At 47.4% G+C, this 20,713-nt stretch overlaps 1 protein-coding gene across 1 annotated transcript in view; it reads left to right on the top strand.

The window, feature by feature from the left end:
• Window positions 1-7,146: 7,146 nt before the first annotated feature.
• The window catches only part of sertad4 (SERTA domain containing 4), a gene marked incomplete at both ends in the record, with an annotated part of 29,070 nt that continues 15,503 nt past the window's right edge, over window positions 7,147-20,713 (top strand). The window contains 5 exon segments of the mRNA XM_084310330.1: window positions 7,147-7,474; window positions 8,669-8,784; window positions 9,540-9,719; window positions 9,721-9,762; window positions 9,874-10,325. Of these exon segments, the coding sequence (XP_084166456.1) occupies window positions 7,147-7,474; window positions 8,669-8,784; window positions 9,540-9,719; window positions 9,721-9,762; window positions 9,874-10,325 (1,118 nt within the window).

Genomic DNA, 20,713 nt, shown 5'->3' with positions numbered 1-20,713 from the left:
ATAGAGGAGGAGCAGGAGATAGAGGGGGAGGAGCAGGAGATAGAGGAGGAGGAGGAGATAGAGGAGGAGCAGGAGATAGAGGGGGAGATAGAGGAGGAGGAGGAGATAGAGGAGGAGCAGGAGATAGAGGAGGAGGAGGAGATAGAGGAGGAGCAGGAGATAGAGGGGGAGGAGGAGATAGAGGAGGAGATAGAGGAGGAGCAGGAGATAGAGGAGGAGGAGGAGATAGAGGAGGAGGAGCAGGAGATAGAGGAGGAGCAGGAGATAGAGGAGGAGGAGGAGATAGAGGAGGAGCAGGAGATAGAGGAGGAGGAGCAGGAGATAGAGGAGGAGGAGGAGATAGAGGAGGAGCAGGAGATAGAGGAGGAGGAGCAGGAGATAGAGGAGGAGGAGGAGATAGAGGAGGAGCAGCAGGAGATAGAGGAGGAGGAGGAGATAGAGGAGGAGCAGCAGGAGATAGAGGAGGAGGAGGAGATAGAGGAGGAGGAGATAGAGGAGGAGGAGGAGATAGAGGAGGAGGAGGAGGAGGAGATAGAGGAGGAGCAGGAGATAGAGGAGGAGCAGGAGATAGTGGAGGAGGAGCTAGAGGAGGAGGAGGAGGAGATAGTGGAGGAGGAGCTAGAGGAGGAGGAGGGCAGCGTGGGAAGCAGAGCTCCCACTGCTGAGTCCAGAAAACAGCTGTGTCTCTGCATGAAGGGGAGGCATCAACACGGGGCCAAATGACTGATCAAAAGGAGGATAAGGTTTCTCGCCTCCTTCAATAAACCTCTCTCTCTCTCTCTCTCCTCCCCTTTCTCTCCCTGTCTCTCTCCCTCTGTTTCACACACACACACACACACACACACACACACACACACACACACACACACACACACACACACACACACACGCACACTCAGTGTTCCAGATAGCTTTGTGTTTGTGTAGTTCTGCTTTCAGATACAGACCACTCTGTGGTTTGACAGTAGGGCTCTTGTCTTTAGATAAACTCGGTGGATTGGCCAGCGGCGCTTGTTGTTGCCCTGTTGCCAAGCAACAGCTTATACAGTAGCTTCTCCATTTCATCTTGGAGCGCTTGTGTCATAATGTCTGCATTATTTCTAATATGTGGCGACAAAACCTCAAACCTTGTTTATCGGTGACTAAAAATCTGCCTTCGCCGGCGAGGTTTGTCCTCCTCGTTCTTTGTATTGATTGATCGATCGATCGATTGATTGATTGATTGACGTGCTGTCAACAGTTCCAGTGAGGGATCTATTTCAGTGACAGGAAGGCGGTCACACATCCCACCGACATGTCCTGCCAACTAATCAATAGTGAATTAATCGTGCGAGTGGGTGGCATTTCTCCATCTGTGTCTCACTTGTGATGGTGCCACGCGTCATGTCAGCCATCTGCCAATGTGTGCCGCCCTGCCATTATTTCCACCATGATTAGTCACGCAGGCTTGTGAGGAAGAGGGTTTACATCTTTGAAGTGGCGCAGATGCCATTTGCCGACATCTTTGACAAAACATCTACCACACTAGTAACTAGGGCTGGGTCCTCGATTCTGAATCGATCTTCATTTGAATGAGCGATTATCGATTCATAATCCCTAGATCGATATGATTTAAAAATAATAATAATAATAATTATCCCCAGATTTAGTCGTTATGCCATTTTCCTTCCTGGTCGTCTTGTGTCGAGATCTCGCGCAACGTGTTTGAATCTAAAAACATGGATCAAGTGAAAGTCACCGCCAGGTTCAAAAGCAGATGTCTGGTTGCATTTTGGATTTAAAAAAACATGACAACAGAGAAGAGCTGGACAAAATCAAAGCCATATGTAAGCTGTGCAAAGTGGAGGTGAAATATTGTGGAAATACAACAAATCTAAGATAAGATAAGATAAGATATTCCTTTATTAATCCCCTTGGGGAAATTCCAGTGACACACACATACAGCTCATCGTCTCATTAATAACAACATATCACAATCATTACATTTTTACAGTAACAACGGCACAACATAAATTCACACAGACATGTACATTTGTTGACACGTCATCTACAGAATGCCTGAGACGCCATATGCGATAGTCGGCTGCAACAACAACAAAGTGTCTGAAACAAAGTGTCGTCGCGCCAGGTGGCGGGAGGGAGGGCGGAAAAGATTGTCCAGAGGGAGAGGCATGGACTGGGGGATAGGACTTTGGTGATGAAACAGTCTTAGGCCCCCCCCTCCAGCATGCATACTAGTTGGCTGCCGTCATTGGGTAGGGATTGGAGGTGGGGGAAGACGCTCGCCACTCTTATCTCCCAGAGGGCCTTCGACTCCACAGCTCTCTGGTTCGACCTTGGTCCAGGAATTTGTTTTGGCTGACTGACTGGCACATTTATCCCAGCCACGTCACTTTAAATTTGATTTGAATAGAGTGAAATATAACTCTATTGATTTGAGTGGAGTGAGTTTTAACAACTCCGCCCAAATGACTGAATGCATTATTAGTCCAAGTGTCTTAATCAGTTCATTTTGGTAGGTCCTGTGCGCGGTAAACAGATCCAAAATATTCTTATTGCAGTCCAAAAGCTTCGATAATCCAAAAATGACCACGTCTTCAAGTTGGTAGCCCAATTATGATGTCCCAATAGGCAGAGAGGGTTAGCCTTATTCTGCTTCTTGAAGAAAATATGCAATCCACTGATTAGATCCATTTAGAGTTGATTTGAGTATAGTCCGGCCACCGGCACGAAGCAGAGCATAGCAGCGTCGGGCTCCATGGAGCAGTAGAGGTGGCGGTAGGAACGGCCTTGAGGAGCCTGGGGAGAGGAGAGAAATGCGACTGTCTCTGGGGAGGGCTGGGTAAGGGCAGTGACATCGAGACATCACCCAGACGTGACATATGCAAAAGCCAATGTTCCAATCAAAAGTACATTCATGTAACTGCTTGAGAGTAAATTCTTAATGTAAACATTGATATTTTTAACAATGCAACATGTTAGAGGGTTCCTTGAACCGTTTATAGCATTGAATCGAATCGGAAATCGAATATCGAATAGATTCGGGACCTTGTGAATCGGAATCAAATAGTTTTGGGAAATCAGTGGCGATACCCAGCCCTACTAGTAACACAACGATAACTACGGACTGTGCATTGAGCTGACTAATGGTTTAGTGCATATCAATCAACAGTTATACATTTATAAATGAATCCAAATAAAAAACTGTAAATATGCCAACATTAGCAGGGGTGCTAGTTTTCAGTTGTAGTCCCTGGGCTAGATGTTTAAGCCAGAAAGAAACAGAAAAATAGAAGGACATTAAAGCTAATATAAAAACAGTTTAATAATAAAACATATTCTGTACATTCACTCACTAGGCATTCGTGCATCTATAAAAGAAAAACAGTGTACAGGGACAAATCAAAGCCCATACATGTATAAGGCAGGCACATATATGGCAGGCACACATATACATAATCATAATCACATAACCACATAATCACAATCAGGACAGTCAGGCTAGTGGGCGAGCATACGAGGGCTGGGCAGCTGGACTGTGACGTGACTTGCTAATGGTCACAGACCTGATTTTGTAACAGCCATGCTTTGAGTGTGTGTGTGAAGGACCTGACCTGAGTGTATTAGTACTGCGGATGTGTGATGGGATGGTGTTCCAGACTTGTAATAGGAGTCTCTAGCCATGACACTGCACCTGCAGAAACGAACGGTTATTCTATAACCTAGTTATATGAGTATAGCGAGCGCTCTGCTCTATTGGAACTATCCCTTTAGTCCATTCTAATAATGAACAATTTTCACACACATGTGCACACCTAATTGCCTCCGCCTGGCCACACCCATATCCGCCCCTACATAAGCGGGGTCGTGGCCACACCATCAGCTCCTTCCCAAGTCTTTCACCACCGAAGGCGGAGACCATGGGGCCCTCAGTGAGACCAGTCACGTCATGAAAGATGCGGGGGCATACATTACTCACGGCCAGACGGGGTCAAGCCCGGCCTAACCCGATAGTCGACTCTGCTACCAACACACCGGAGAAACCAACCACCCCCCTACGTTTATTAACAGGGGGCGGTTGTTCCCTTAACCCACCAAAAAAACGTAGAAACATGACTGCGCGTATACACAGGCTATACAAGCAGTCAAGCGTTTCAGTTTTCAAAGTGTTAACCCAGGCCAACAGGTCGACGAGAACGAGTCCGGACCTGGGCCTGGCGGACCGGGACCTACACAGGGATGCCTAGAGGGGTTGACAGCAAGGGGGAGGGAGGGGTGAAAAGAATGGAGAAGAACCAGGCCCCCTAACATAGCGCAAGGTACACAAAGTAAGGACCAAGCGCATCACTGTTATGGGCAACTCGTAGTGGCCTACACATGATACACACATTCATGACATCAGTCCCTGCGAAGCCCGGACCGACCCGGCATTTTCCCCCCCGGAAAAGCACAAAGTCCTTCGGGGTACCAGAACAGCAGATCTGCGCCTCCCCGGCGGACAACGGGTTATCTGACCTGGTCTGGCGCGACCAGAACCAGTCCCACATCCTAGTCACGCCGCCATCCCCAGTCCTAAGAGGGGGGTAGGTACGCGTGTCGACCCAAAACAGAGGGCGCCACCAAGACGGACAGTACGTGAACGCACTGTTCCCGATGGCCCACCTCCCGGGCGTGAGACCCCTCCGCCAATGTAACGATCTACTCCGTCATCACCCCCCGGAGATGAACGCGAGTCATCGAGTCTAACCTAGTGCACTGGCGCTCGGTAGAGATGGAAAAAATCTCTTTCCTAGTAGCCCGTATATAAAAAACGCTGTTTTTATGAATTGGGAAACCAAGGCGCGCCGGCCCATGACGTGGTTCCACATCGGAAGCACCCAGGGCCAGCGCTATACGCACGTCAAGAACCCAAAACACATCAATGGTGAGTTCTAATAAGAAAACATCAGACAACGTTCCCTCAATGCCGTGTGGGACGAACAGCAGGAGGCTGGTCAATAAGACACAGACATGGGTCCCGTGACGCGTCTGAGGGTAAACTCTGTCAATTCTGCTCTGTACACAAGAGGAGAAGACAGAGAAAAAAAAAACAGAGAGACCTCTACGTGAGCCCAATTGAAAAAGATATATGAATAATTGGGCCCAGTGACCAAAGGCCCAATACACATATTAACAGAGAGCGGAGCAGAAAACAAAACAGTTTTCAATGCATCACATCACCCTACTTTGACAATGACAGCGGCTGCAGCGCAGAGCTTGAAAAACACACGGAAGTCTCCTGGCCAATAGAAACGCGCCCAGTGACGTATTCCATGGCCGGGGGGGATCCCATGACCCCTCCATCCTAACATGGAGTGGAATCAGGGAACCTGCCTCCTCCGGACGTCACCGGTGGCATCGGGTCGGGGCAAATGGGGCTGGAGCACGGAGCGTTCCTCCTCCATCTCCCGGCAGGCAGCCGTCATCTGCTGCATTGCCGACCCAAATAATCCAGCATCGGAGAGGGGGGCCATGAGCAGGGGAATCCTCCACTGGTCCGGCACCCGCGCCTGCTCCAGCCTGGATGAGAGTGGCCAGGGCGCGCTCCTTCCCGGCGGCTATCGCCTGCAGCTGAGTCAGGTGCAGGATGGCTCCAGCCGCCTGGGCATGGAGATATTGTTGATGGTCATCCAATACCTCCTCGCCCGCCATCAGCCCCGACATGTAGCGCGCCAGCTGCGCAATGTTGGAGGTTGCAGCTAGGCTCTGTGTCGAGGCGATGTACACCTGGTCACTCCACTCAAGCCAACTGCCTAGCCGGTTTCCCATGGGGGACCGGCTTTCTCAACGGCTCCCACACCACTTCGGGGCAAAGGATAGCCGCCACGTCCTTCAGCCCCTGGACCAAACCCTCCACCCGCGTGACTGGCACGTAGGCAGGGGTAAGGCCAGTGATGCAGGATATTATCTGTCCCCGCTCCACGTAGGCCTCCATCGCTGGGAAGAATGGGCAGACAGCGCCCGTCTCTCTCACAGGACGACGTTGCCAGAGATGACCTATCATGTCATCTGGAACAGGTGCGGGCAGTGGCTGCGGCAACGCCACGCCATTGGCGACAGCGGCGGCCGCCATGAGCTCAGGGAACAAAGCAAGCAACTCCCCTTGCAAACCTTCTTCCTCGTCGCCCGCGTCCCTCGCGACCGGGAGGCTGCACCGGGCGCCAACGTCCGACGCGGCAGATAGCTGGGCATCTCCTTTCCGGAGTGGAGGTTCTAACCCAGACCTGGAATACGAGGAACCCCAGGAAGACGTATCACTCCCTGCCACTCCCCGAGGGGGAGAGTGACACGTCTCCGCCGGGCCTTCAAACAAGAGAACCCCCGCCCCCTCCATGTAATCCTCAGTTTCCATCGGAAATGGAGAAGAGGCGAGAGAACTCTCACTCGGCTCCAGCGCGACACCAAAGCCAGGCCGTTCACCTCCACTGCGACGAGAGCGAGCCGAGGCGAAGAGTCTGCGACGCAGATCCCCCGCCACCAGAGGAACCGTCAGCCTATCGGCCGACTGTCCTCTGCCGGGGGAACCAGGGCCGGAACTTGGCCATCTCACCGGAGATGGGAGCTCAACGGCCCCTCGGCGAGACAAACTCACCTCTGGGCGCCGCCCAGGCGCACCCGCCTGCCACGAGCGTGGAGCCAGGGACGCCCTAACGACGCACAGAGGACGCGGCAATAGTGAAGCGCTGGTGGAGGGTAGCGTTGTACACATCTCGACCCTCCGACGGTGAAGACATTATCTCTTTGTTTTTTTCAAAAATTAGCAAGAGAGAAAAAAACAAAGATACAATGTCGACGTAGCTCCTTTCCAACAAGTACTTTAACAACTAAACCTAAAGTGGTGTATACAGGCACTTTTTCGGTGGTGAAAGTAAGGAAGGAGCTGATGGTGTGGCCACGACCCCGCTTATGTAGGGGCGGACATGGGTGTGGCCAGGCGGAGGCAATTAGGTGTGCACATGTGTGTGAAAATTGTTCATTATTAGAATGGACTAAAGGGATAGTTCCAATAGAGCAGAGCGTAAAGCTATACGAAATATACCCTCACTTACGTGGCTGTCTCCCCCCCCCCCCCCTCTTCCTCCAGAACCGAGGGAGAGAGCGAGAGAGATGACCCTCGCTCTGTCCATGAATCCTTTCCTGGACCCAGAGGGAGAGGCTCCGCTTCCTCCATACCAGCCTGTGTGGGAGTCGGAGCGCTGCACCAAGACCTGCGCCAAGACCTGCGCCAAGACCTGCACCACCAAGACCTGCACCACCAAGACCTGCGCCAAGACCTGCACCACCAAGACCTGCGCCAAGACCTGCACCACCAAGACCTGCGCCAAGACCTGCATCAAGACCTGCGCCAAGACCTGCACCACCAAGACCTGCGCCAAGACCTGCACCAAGACCTGCCTAGTCTCTGCACCGGTGCCGCCCGGTAGCCCCGGAGGAGGTAGGAGGCTCACTGATGAATCAATTCATGTTATGAATCAATTAATCAATTCATGTGTTATGAATCAATGAATGTGTTATGAATCAATTCATGTTAGAATCAATGCATGCTCTCTTCTGGGCTGGACTCCCATCATAGCAATTAGGTGTGAAGTATTTAAAAATAGCGCCTTCATGGTAATGATGTTGAAGCATTGTACTTTGCTATAGTTAGTTAACACTTTCAGCGCCAATCACGTAATATTATGTGTTTGCTCGCCAACCGTTGAGCGCCAAAAACGTAATATAACTTTTTTAGATCGTTTTTTTTATTTTAATATTCTATACACTCTCACGGACCTCTGTGTTATCATTGGAACTCATTCTGAGACCTTGAGAGTGCAATGCCGGCCGAATCTAGGTGGCAGTATCGCCTACCCTTTGAAACCTTATTTCACACTGTGTGTTACATCTTATATGATCCGGGCGGAGAATTTGGATTCGGGCAAGTGAAGCGGTTCATTCGAGCAACTTGGAACGCTTGGAACACACTTGATGCATATTTGGGCCATTTCATGTCAGGGGCCCGATGGACATCAATACTGGAAATCGCGATCAGACAATTGGAATATTCATTTTGAAATAACTCCTAGCAAAGGTAAGGACTATATGACATCAATCCTACTTTGATCCAACAATGATTTCACATCGATCGCAACGATCATATGTAACATACTCCAAAACGTATGCCGTTGCTGACGATCAGAGAATCAAAAAACGCCCCCCCCCCCCCCTTTGATGCATTCATGATGAAACATAATACCTATTATATACCTTTGATTTTGAAATAGTAACATGTCCAGGCGAGCAACGCGAACGACTTTAGCTAAATTCACTTAACGCTCCATAACTCAGCTTTTCAGGAATTAGCTGAAACTATACAATATTCACCACGGGATAACACGCAAACGTATACATGAAAAAATGTATACTCATTTTTACATCTTGGAAAGGGAGAAAGTGACTGTCAAATGAGCCATAGTATTGTCGCCATAGCTATAATATAGAATATAGATATAGCTCTGCAAACATTGTGACGCATCGTGAAAATAGGCAATGGAAAGCTGGCCCATTGACTACACTCAGGATGAGGATGATAGCTGGCGCTCAAAGTGTTAATGGTGTTGTTGTTGTTGTGGTTTTGATTTCCGCGCAGAGCCTCACTGCAGACGAGTACCCGACCATGTGACCATGTCGAGGATCGCCTACTTCAAAAGGAAGTTCGTCGACGAGGAGGACCCTCACCTCAGCTTCAGGACCTACTGCCAGGCTGTAAGTATCTGTGGACTGGCGTTCAAGCCTTCTGTCAAGAATCAAGAATCAAGAGGTTTATTTGTCACATACATACCAGGGCATACAGTGAAATGCGGGTGGTCATGCCCGCATCGATTGTGCAATAATACAATAATAAAATAGACATAGAAAAAGAAAAAACAGGTAAGACATAAGATGTGCAGCATGATAAAAATAGACATGATAAATTCCTGAGAAGGCACTGGTTCCTATGTACACTACTATACAATATACAATTTCAACTCCGTCATTATGTTATACTTACTATATCTAAACTATACTATACAAGAAACACATCTGTTCTTTCCTTGAAGTGGCTTTTATATTCCTCATTCCTTTCCAAAATGTCCATTTTGTTTAAAGCGGTAGCAGCATGTGTGTTGTGTGCGTCTGTGTGTGTGTGTGTGTGTGTGTGTGTGTGTGTGTGTGTGTGTGCTCATGTGTACGTGTGTGTGTGTGTGCTCATGTGTACGCGTGCGTGCGTGTGTGCGTGTGTGTGTGTGTGTGTGTGTGCGTGTGTGTGTGTGCTCATGTGTACGTGTGTGTGTGTGTGTGTGTGTGCTCATGTGTACGTGTGTGTGTGTGTGTGCTCATGTGTACGCGTGCGTGTGTGTGTGCGTGTGTACATGTGAGTGGAGAGTTCAGTGTTCAGTGTCCTGATGGCCTGTAATCAACTGACCCCGAGTGCAAAAGCCAATCTAACGGAGAAGATGTCCTCCCTCCTCCACCACTAGGTGGCGCCGGCGTTGGAGGAGCGCGCCCACGTGCTGCGCCTCTCCCTGGAGAAGATGCGCTTCATCGACGACCCCGAGGCGTTCCTGCGGCGCTCCGTCCTCGTCAACAACCTCCTGCGGCGTCTCCGCGCCGAGATCCTGCTCCAGAGCGCCGACTGGTGCTTCGCGCCGCCCGGCCCGGGGCTCCTCCCCCCCCTCCCCCCCCCTCCCCGCCGGGCCCTGCGTCCTGCCCCCCGGCCCCGCCCACCACCACCACCACCACCACCAGGCCCTCCTCCTCCACAGAGCGGCCGCCGCGTGCCTGGCAGCGGCGCCGCCTCCCCTGCACCCCCAGGCCGCCGGGCCGCCCTTCCGCAAGCGCTTCCGGCTGGTGCGGGGGGGTGGGGGTGGGGGCGGCGGGGAGGGGGAGGAGCTCGGGCCGGAGTGCGTGCGGCGGACGTGCTGCTGCATCTACGCGGCCGCCGCCGGACACTACCTCCACCACCTCCCCTTCTCCTCCTCCTCCTCCTCCTCCTCCTCCGCCTGCCCCTCCTCCGCCCCCCCGCACGTCTTCCAGCTGGGACCGGCCGCCGACGACGACGAGGAAGAGGAGGAGGAGGAGGAGGAGGAAGAGGAGGACGAGGAAGAGGAGGAGGAGGAGGAGGAGGAGGAGGAGAGGGAAGAGTACGAAGAGGAGGGTGGCGTGAAGGATAAGCAGAAGCGTGGGAACAGGACTGGACCTCTGGCGGTGGCGCAGAGACACGTGTGCAGCAGGACAGAGATACACAGCGTGGTGATGATGGGCAGGCAAGAGGAGGAGGAGGAGGAGGAGGAGGAGGAGGAGGTGGAGGACGAGGAGGAGGAGGAGGAAGAGGACTCTACGTTCTCCACGGAAAGGGAGCTCCACACTGTGGGTTTTTGGCACCACAGAGGTCATAGACAATAGAAGGCTTACAGTGAGACTCGAGAGAGAGAGAGACAGTGTAACAGTGGACGCTCTGATATCAGACCAGACGACTAGTGTCAGCTATTAGGGGGAGGCCTCCCATTGATTGGGACCAGGTAACATGCTCTGGGACCAGGTAACGGACCAGGTAACATGCTCTGGGACCAGGTAACGGACCAGGTGACATGCTCTGGGACCAGGTAACGGACCAGGTGACATGCTCTGGGACCAGGTAACGGACCAGGTGACATGCTCTGGGACCAGGTAACGGACCAGGTGACATGCTCTGGGACCAGGGTTTCCATATTGAATTGTAGAATTCCAAGTTGCACTGTCTCCAAGACCATTTTCTTTCAAGCCCCTCAGCACAGAACTAAAGGTCTTAAAACGGGGGCTTCTAATACCGGTGCAATGGTCTCATTGCAGGAGGACCCTAAACTAACCTATGGGAGGAAAAGTGGTGGGGGGTGGGGTGGGGTGGGAGGTCGATTTCATGTAGCATTTTAAAACTTGATTTGAAGCGGTTTTCATCAGGTTGGGGTTAAAGGAACACTCCAACATTTTGGGAAATTAGCTTATTTGCCATCTACCCTGGAGTTAGACAAGAAGATACATACCTTTTTCTTCTCCGTGCGTGCAGTAGGAGTAGGAAGACGTTGGGAACTAGGCTAATGGAGGAACCTACTTCCAGTGACTGACGCTAAGCTAGGCTAACTGTGCGCATCTTCTTACTCCTACTGCATGCACAGAGAAGAAAAAGGTATGCACCTTCTTGTCTAACTCCAGGGTAGATAGCAAATAAGCAAATTTTCCAAAATGTTGGAGTGTTCCTTTAAGTCTTTTTTTTTTTTTTAGCGTTTTTCCTTTTGTTGTCGTTGATTTTGTTGTTCAGAGGCGTCTCAGGCAATAGCTCTTCAACGGAACACGCTCAGAGGGAAGAAGTCGTCACAACGGGGTCGAGTCTTCACGTCGCTTTCAACGGACAACAATCAGAACAGTGCAAAATGCTCAAACCCGGTTTCTCTCAAAGGGAAACGGTTGAAGGTGCCTTAGTTTTTCTATGTTGTATATTCTTACGATAATTCTCGTTTGCGTCGTCTTGCATTTCAAGAGACTGCGTATTTATTTTTTTGGCCGATACGGGCCCAAGCATGGTGTACTGTACGGCGTTATGATCTGTGTGAAACATGGTCAGATATGCCTATTTCAGATGTTTTCCCACGTCCTTTTCTTATTTTCTTATTGTTTTTTTTTACACCTCAAAATGTCTCTCCTCGCACTAACTATCACGACGATGCACAAACTTAGTGTGTTGACCTTTGAGGTAGGGCTGGGGCGATATGGCCTAAAAATTTAATCTCAGATTTTTTCACACCACATCTGATTTATGATTTTTTAATCGATTCGAACTAGAAACGCCAAGGAAATCATTCATTATGAGCTTTGTTTTTATTTGACACAAAAAGATTATCAAACCAAGATGAATTTCCCTATTGGGATTGAAGTGCAAACCTAACTTTGACCAATATTCACTTAAAAAAAAAAAACAATTATATATATATATATATATATATATATATATATATATATATATATATATATATATATATATATATATATATATATATATATAAAAGGTTAGTCTTGATCAAAGATCAATGTCCCGTATTGGGATTAATAGTGCAATAACTTTTTCACCAAACTTCACTTAAAACAAATAAAAGGTGCCTGTTGATGATCAAACAAGAATGAATTTAATAAAGTGCAAATCTAACTTTCACCAAACATCACTTTTTGTAAAATAAAAGGTGGCTATAAATTTTTTTTTAAATATAAATATATATTTTTTTGAAAATCGATTTTCATTATTTTTTTTTTACGTCCTAAATCATGAATTTGAATTAATCGATCAAATCGATTAATCGCCCAGCCCTACTTTGAGGACTTAGTACGCTGACCTTTGAGGACCAACGTGGACGTGAAGAATACCTTGTTCTAGTTTGGAAATCCAAAGCCTCCAAGGTCTCCATTCGCTTCAAATAATATATCCAGGCGGACGTTGGCTTAGTAGAAATCTAGGTACGGTCCGGTCAAGGGGACTATAAAAGAAGGAGGGGTCATCGCGTCACCGTGCAGCGCGTGAACGCACGTCGGTGCCAAGTGTGGGACGTTTCAGTTTGGCCGATAAATGGTATCGCCATCTCCTCGTTTATGATCACTTAACCTCTTGAGCCCTAGCCCTATTTTTCTGAAAATCCGCCTAAAAATACATACCTAAGTAAATGGAAGATTGCTCCACTTCTACAAGGTCCATTTGCATGTTGTTGGTATCTATAGGGACATCTATGGATCTCAGGGAATGTATTCCCAGTGTCAGAAATATTGTGTCTGTTACTAGGCCTGAGTCAATTGTGATGAAACAAAGGAGAATATAAATTATGATTTGTCTTTGCATCTTTGACGGTGAATAACACCATGCTAAAAGTGACCAGACCTTCTTGAGATCACGTGTACAAAAGATCTAAGCAAAATGAATAAAGGGAAGACGATTAAACAGAAGGTTTTGTAGATACAGTACTGAATTCTGCCATCCGGACACATGCAATTTGAAATATTATTATAGAATATAGAATATCAGGCCTATAAATGACCTTATTATTATTATTATTATTATTATTATTATTATTATTATTATTATTATTATTATTATTATTATTATTATTATTATTATTATTATTATTATTATTATATGTTGCACACCTATGGATCGGGCCAAGATTATTATTATTATTATTATTATTATTATTATTATTATTATTATTATTATTATTATTATTATTATTATTATTATTATTATTATTATTATTATTATTATTATTATTATTATTATTATTATTATTATTATTATTATTATATGTTGCACACCTATGGATCGGGCCAAGAGGTTAAATATTATGTTATTACCTTGGATGTCAGAATCATCTGCAATTATTGTTAACTAGCTAACGTTTGATATATTGGTTGAAGTATATTTCCTCAGATAGCTGGTATATATATTTTTTGGCCCCAAGCAGAGCATAGAAACGCTGGTATTCTGGACGTGACGACCCTTCCTTCCTTTATAGTTTCCTTGGGTTCGGTTTGCCTGTCCTATGATCAGCCGGTTAGCCAAAGATTGGCAGGTCTTGAAAACAACGAGCACATCTCATGTACATAGAAGCAACATTTCATTGTTTTCAACGCATGTTTTCGATCGCAACAGATACTGCGGTGACGGACCAGGACTGGCTGTTATTATCCAGATCCATGTGTTCCAGCTGCGGCCTGCAGGGGTGTAAAAAGTACCCCGAAATTATACTTAAGTGAAAGTATGTGTGTACCGTCTCAAAATCGTACTCAAGTAAAAGTCAAGAGTATCTGGCTGAAAACACACTTGAGTAAAAGTCAAAAAAAGTTTCTACTTTTAAATGTACTTAAGTAGTAAAAAGTTAAAGTAAACACTTTTTTTCTGACCGTCTATTCCTCTGATATAGCAGGTGTTTAATCAAAGATCCCCGCTTCCTAGTCGTGCACACAAGGACCAATCAGCATGGGTGTGGGCGGGTTCATCTTCCATTGATGGGGAGATGTTCTGAACATTCTGACTCCTAGAGCCAGTGTAAAAGGGTTCATTCACACATTCACACACCGACGGCGGAGGCGACCATGCAAGGTGCCGACCTGCTCATCGCATCGGGAGCAGTTAGGGGGTTAAGTGTCTTCTTGCTCAAGGACACTTCGACACGCTGCCCGCCGTGGAGGAGCGGGAATCGAACCGGGAACCTCCGGATTACCAGACGACTGCTCTACCTCGACCGGGCCCCTGACGCCCCACATGTATCCAGTATATCCATGGCATTTGATTGCAGGTGGTGGTAGAGGGTGTTTAACCACCATCTCTCCCTACTGCTCTCCATCAGGTCCTCTGGTCATCGCACCGCCGTTAGCCGCCGTTAGCCACCGTTAGCCGCCGTTAGCCACCGTTAGCCACCGTTAGCCACCGTTAGCCGCCGTTAGCCGCCGTTAGCCGCCGTTAGCCACCGTTAGCCATTCTTGGTCTAAATTTAGTGTGATGCAGGTTGGAAAGACATAACATGATTTAAAATAAAAAAAGTCCTGGCCTGTCCAGAGAGGGAACAAGATGTCTAAACACATTCCACCGGCTAGAAGTATTTTGTCATGTAAACGTAAAAAGCACAATTACATTAATACACTGGTGTAGATTGTACATTAATACACACGGTGTAGATTGCAGTGGTTTTTGGAAACTTCGTTGAATTGTAAGATACAAGTATTTTCCCTATACCCCTAACATCTGATGTAATTGATTTGCCACTACAGGGTATCTGCGGGGTATTAAAAAGTCTTAAATTCATAATTCATAATGTTTTTCATCATTTAAGGCAACGGTATTAAAATAGCCTGGCTGTCGGGAGATGAAATAATATTAAATATATTCAATGTTTTTGTATTCACGTCGTTTTTTTTTGCGGGGCTACCGGGAGTTTGGTGCGTCTGGCGAGAGCTTGTGTGCAACACAGGAGAATCTAAATCGGCCGCCGCCTGTTCAGTGTCGCTGTGTTTCTGTGGTCGTGAACGTGGTGTTTAAAGGGTCTTACATTTTACTTGTTGAAACCTGCAGATACCCTGCGATAAAATAAGTTCTTTAGAACTAAATGCAGTAACAGAAACAATACACTCGTGGTCTTCTCTACACTGTAAAACTTTTTTCGGGGAAATTCACTGTATTATTTTACAGATTATAAAATATTAAAATATATATATAAAAAAAGAATATATATATATATATATAAAATATTAAATATTACTTAAATAAAGGGTGTATAAATTGATTCATAAGCATTTAAATATTTTTTTACAGGATTATTCCTTTGCTTATTTGTCTTGAATCTTACATGACATTGAATTATATGTAAAAATCACCTAAAAAAAATAATAATAATGTATCTGTAAATGTGTTGCTTTTCCACTTTTATTTGGGTATTTTACTGGAATTTAATAGTAAGTATTTGGCAACCGTTGCTGCCAGACATTTACTGTATTTTAACCGTTTTTTTTTTTTATTATTTTTTTTTACAGTGTAGAGAGTAGGGTATACGCACCTTTAGCAAACCGGTTGGCTGGTTGTTTGGAATCGCTGCTTCACCACTGCCAGTCTTATATCTTTCTGATGGACTACAGTAAATCAAATCAAATCAAATCAAATGTATCTGTAAGGCCCGACAACACACGTTATTAATGTCCCCGTGGGCCGGACACGTCTTCTTTAAACAAGTCAAGAAGAAACATCACAATGAATCAAGAACAAAACAAAAACCACCATGAAGTCCAAAATATTTTGAATAAATTAAATAAATGCAACACTCCCAGACATACAGTACTGTGTGCTTGGAATGGTTTGTAGACTTGGTGACTTCTCTTCTCTGTCAGCGAGTAAAACCTGACTCACCTTAACCCTTTCACTACCAAAAGGGTTAACCCTTTCACTGCGACAACACACGACAAAGTGTTAACCCTTTCGCTGCCACACTACAGAAGGTTGACCCTTTCACAACCGCGCTACAGACGGTTAACCCTTTCACAAACCGCGCTACAGACGGTTAACCCTTTCACGACCGCACTACAGACGGTTAACCCTTTCACAACCACGCTACAGACGGTTAACCCTTTCACTACCGCACTACAGAAGGTTAACCCTTTCACAACCGCACTACAGAAGGTTAACCCTTTCACAACCACGCTACAGAAGGTTAACCCTTTCACAACCGCACTACAGAAGGTTAAATTAGAGAGAACATATTTTTCTTAATCTTAACTTCTTAGCCCAAAACCACAGATAAGTTGTCTATTACCCGCATGCGTTCACCCGTTCACACGAGGCCACGCCCACATGGCATCAAAGTGTTTGAAGCAGACGAAAAAAGCAATAGTTGTTTCCCAGACAATGACATGAAGAAGACATACATTATATCTGCATCATCTTTTATGGAACACGACGACGAGAGTAAATCTACTTTGACAATTTTCATGTGATGTTTTTGTGACAAGTGTAAAAAGATCAGTAAAAGGAATGTTGAAAAAGTCTGGTTTTTCTCTCATTTATTTATTCTTCTACATCTCTCTCTCTCTCTCTCTCTCTATGCTATTGTGTATTATTTCTGTTTGAACGTTCACCTAAAGACGCAAGAAACGCCAATCCCCAACATTCTTCTCACATACAGTAGGTACATGTTTTTTTTTTAAATTGTATCCTTTATTTATCCAGGAATGTCCCATTGAGATACAAGATCTCTTCTTCCAGGGAGTCCTGACCGACACGGCACACAACAAGTTTCAACATAAAAACAGGGCATATAGAATATAAAGCATAATCAGATCAGCACTAGCATCAGGTAAAACAGTTACATGTTTCGTGAAGGGCTAGTCGTAGCATACCTTTAAAAGCATTCACAGTAGGAAGTGCCTCTAGACAAAGTTTCACTTGCAGCGTATTCCATAAAAAGGGAGCATAGTGGGAGAATGCAGCTTTACCAAGCTCTGACTGCATCAAAGGAACATTTAAAAGCATCCCATTTGCTGCTCGTCTGGTATTAAAAAAGCAGGTATAAAAGGACAGTGATGGTGTCTACATGTGTAACAGGTGCATTAGCTCAGTGATGGTGTCTACATGTGTAGCCTACCTCTGGTCAATGGTCTCTAACTACACACCCTCAAGACCCCTACGCTCTGCATCTTCTGGCCGCCTCAGATCCACTCCTATCCGAGCTCCGGGAGGGTCATCAAAGAGAAGCCGCCTATTCTCAGTGCTTGCCCCACAATGGTGGAATGAACTACCCACCCCAGTTAGGACAGCCGAATCCCGTCCAATATTTCGCCGTCGACTAAAGACGCACTCCTTCAACCATTATCTGAAGAAATAAAAAAAAAAAAAAAAAAATATATATAACCCTAACTAACCTTACTGTCATGCGCTTGTCCTAATGAACTAACCTACACTGTAACACTCAACACTTTGATGAATATTGTTACTCAGCTGATAAGAGTTGTACCCTTCTTGCTGTCTTGTCGTACAGAACTTGTAAGTCGCTTTGGATAAAAGCGTTCAGCAGCTAAATGACTAAATGTAAATGTAGTAGTAGTAGTAGTTTATTCAGTAATCATCTCACACAATACAATATGCACAATCATTTAACAATATTTGATTTTACAGTGACTGAAAAGGTACAGACTGAAGCATAATGCTTATACATGCCTGTGTAACCCAGGGTTCAGATTCATAACTATCATAACTATCACCTGATGTGAATACCCCTGATGCTCAACTCTCGTTACACAGTAAAAAGTGTGTGTAAAGTGTGTAACACAGTAGGTACATTAGCTCAGCGATGGTGTCTACATGTGTTTGGCCGCGCCGCTTCACTCTCCTTTATTGTCTTCCACCCGCTCTCTCTCCCTCCATCTCTTTATTTCTCTCTATATCCAGTCAAGTGCAGCACTCCAGAATACTGCTCCAGTGGAGTGTGTGTCTCTCCCTCCATCTCTCTCTAGCTCTCTCTGTCTCTCCCTCCCTCCATCTCTCTCTAGCTCTCCCTCCATCTCTCTCTAGCTCTCTCTCAGTCTCTCTCTCCCTCCATCTCTCTCTAGCTCTCTCTCAGTCTCTCCCTCCCTCCATCTCTCTCTAGCTCTCTCGCAGTCTCTCCCTCCCTCCATCTCTCTCTAGCTCTCTCTCCCTCCATCTCTCTCTAGCTCTCTCTCAGTCTCTCTCTCCCTCCATCTCTCTCTAAGTCTCTCCCTCCCTCCATCTCTCTCTAGCTCTCTCTCAGTCTCTCCCTCCTTCCATCTCTCTCTAGCTCTCTCTCAGTCTCTCCCTCCCTCCATCTCTCTCTTCCTCTCTCCCCAGTGAAGTTCAGCACTCTCAGTATACAGCTCCTCTCCCCCTCTCTCTTTCTCTCCCTTCCCCCACTCTCCCCCCCCCTCTCTCTCTCCCTCTCTCTCTATCTCCCCTCTCTCTCTCCCCCTCTCCATCTCTCTCTATGTCTCTCTCTCTATCTCCCTCTCTCTCCCCCCTCTCCCCCTCTCCCTCCCTCTCTCTATCCCTCTCTTTCTATCTCCCTCTCTCTCTCCCCCCCTCTCTCTCTCCCCCCCTCTATCTCTCTCTCTCCCCCTCTCTCTCTATCTTTCCCCCTCTCCCTCTCTCCCCCTCTCTCTCTCTGTCTCTCTCTCTCTCCCTCTCTATCTCCCTCTCTCCCTCCCCCCATCTCTCTCCCCCCCTCTCCCTCTATCTCTCCCCCCCTCTCTCTCTCCCCCCTCTCCCTCTATCTCTCCCCCCCTCTATCTCTCCCCCCTCTCCCTCTCCCCCCCTCTCTCTCTCCCCCTCTCCCTCTCGTTAATCTTCCCGACGCTCTGCTGCAGGCGCCGTCACCTCGGCTCTCTCTCCTCCCTCTATCATATCTATTATCTCTATGGAAACAATATTTACTGGCTGCGGAAAGCGCTGGCGAGCGACCCCCCCCCCCCCCCCCCCCCCCCCCCCCCCGGGGGCGCGCGCTGGAGATGACGGCGGAGTCGGCTGTTAATAAAAAGAAGAAACACTCATTATTATCTACCCTTGTTGTATGTTAGGCTGCTGCTTGTGGAATATCGTCATCAAAAAGAATGATTAAGAGTTTTGAGTTCCTTTTGATCCTGCAACACATCACTGTATATGAATGTGGCCTAATTGCTGGATTATTATTATTTCTAACGCTGGCGCGTGTGTTTTGCGCTGGTGCAGACGGACTGCTGGGAGGCAGGATTCTGAGCCACTGAGCGGGTGGGGGGCGATAGGGGGGGGGGTTAAATCATGGCTGAAACATCTTGACAGCTCTGTCACGAGGTGAGGATGGGAGATCATCATCTTTACACAACACTGCTGCCGCAGGGGAGTGTGTCGCTCTCTCCCTCTCTCTCTCACTTTACCTCAACCCCCTGTCCCCTCTCTCCAACACTCTCACTACCTCTCAAGAACCCTCTCTCTCTCTCTCTCATCTCTCTCCAACACTCTCACTTTACCTCAATCACCCTCTCTCTCTCTCTCTCTCTCATCTCTCTTCAACACTCTCACTTCACCTCAATCACCCTCTCTCTCTCTCATCTCTCTCCAACGCTCTCACTTTACCTCAAGCACCCTCTCTCTCTCTCATCTCTCTCCAACGCTCTCACTTTACCTCAAGCACCCTCTCTCTCTTTCATCTCTCTCCAACACTCTCACTTTACCTCAAGCACCCTCTCTCTCTCTCTCTCTCTCTCTCCAACACTCTCACTTTACCTCAAGCACCCTCTCTCTCTCTCTCTCTCTCTCATCTCTCTCCAACACTCTCACTTTACCTCAAGCACCCCCTCTCTCTCATCTCTCTCCAACACTCTCACTACCTCACTGCTCCAGTGGAGTGTGTGTCTCTCTCTCTCTCTCTCTATTTCTCCATCTCTATATCTCTCTCTCTTCCTCTCTCCCCAGTGAAGTTCAGCACTCTCAGTATACAACTCCTCCCCCCCCCTCTCTCTCCCTCTCTATTTCCCCCTCTCCCTCTCTCAAACACCCCCTCTCTCATCTCTCAAACACTCTCCCTCTCTCAAACACCCCCTCTCTCATCTCTCAAACACCCTCCCTCTCTCAAACACCCTCTCTCCCTCTCTCAAACACCCTCTCTCCCTCTCTCAAACCCCCCTTCTCTCTCTCCCTCAAACACCCTATCTCTCTCTCTTTCTCTCTCAAACCCCCCTTCTCTCTCTCCCTCAAACACCCTCTCTCAAACACCCTCTCTCCCTCAAACACCCTATCTCTCTCTCTTTCTCTCTCAAACCCCCCTTCTCTCTCTCCCTCAAACACCCTATCTCTCTCTTTCTCTCTCAAACCCCCCTTCTCTCTCTCCCTCAAACACCCTATCTCTCTCTTTCTCTCTCAACCCCCCCCCCCTCTCTTTCTCTCTCTCTCTCCATGTCTGTCTCTCCACCCCTCCTCCTTTAGAAGCCTTAGGCATGGATGGGGACCCGGCGTCTCACACAGACACAAACATACCCACACGCAGACACACACACACACACACACACGCAGACACACACACACACACGCACGCACACACACACACGCAGACACACACACACAGACACACACACGGACAGACACACGCACACACAGCCAGGCCGCTGA

The sequence above is a fragment of the Notolepis coatsorum genome (assembly GCF_963971535.1).
Source record: "Notolepis coatsorum genome assembly, chromosome: 3".
Classification (NCBI taxonomy): Eukaryota; Metazoa; Chordata; class Actinopteri; order Aulopiformes; family Paralepididae; genus Notolepis; species Notolepis coatsorum.
Note: the sequence above shows the minus strand (reverse complement) of the source record. Positions and strands in the feature narration are given on the sequence as shown.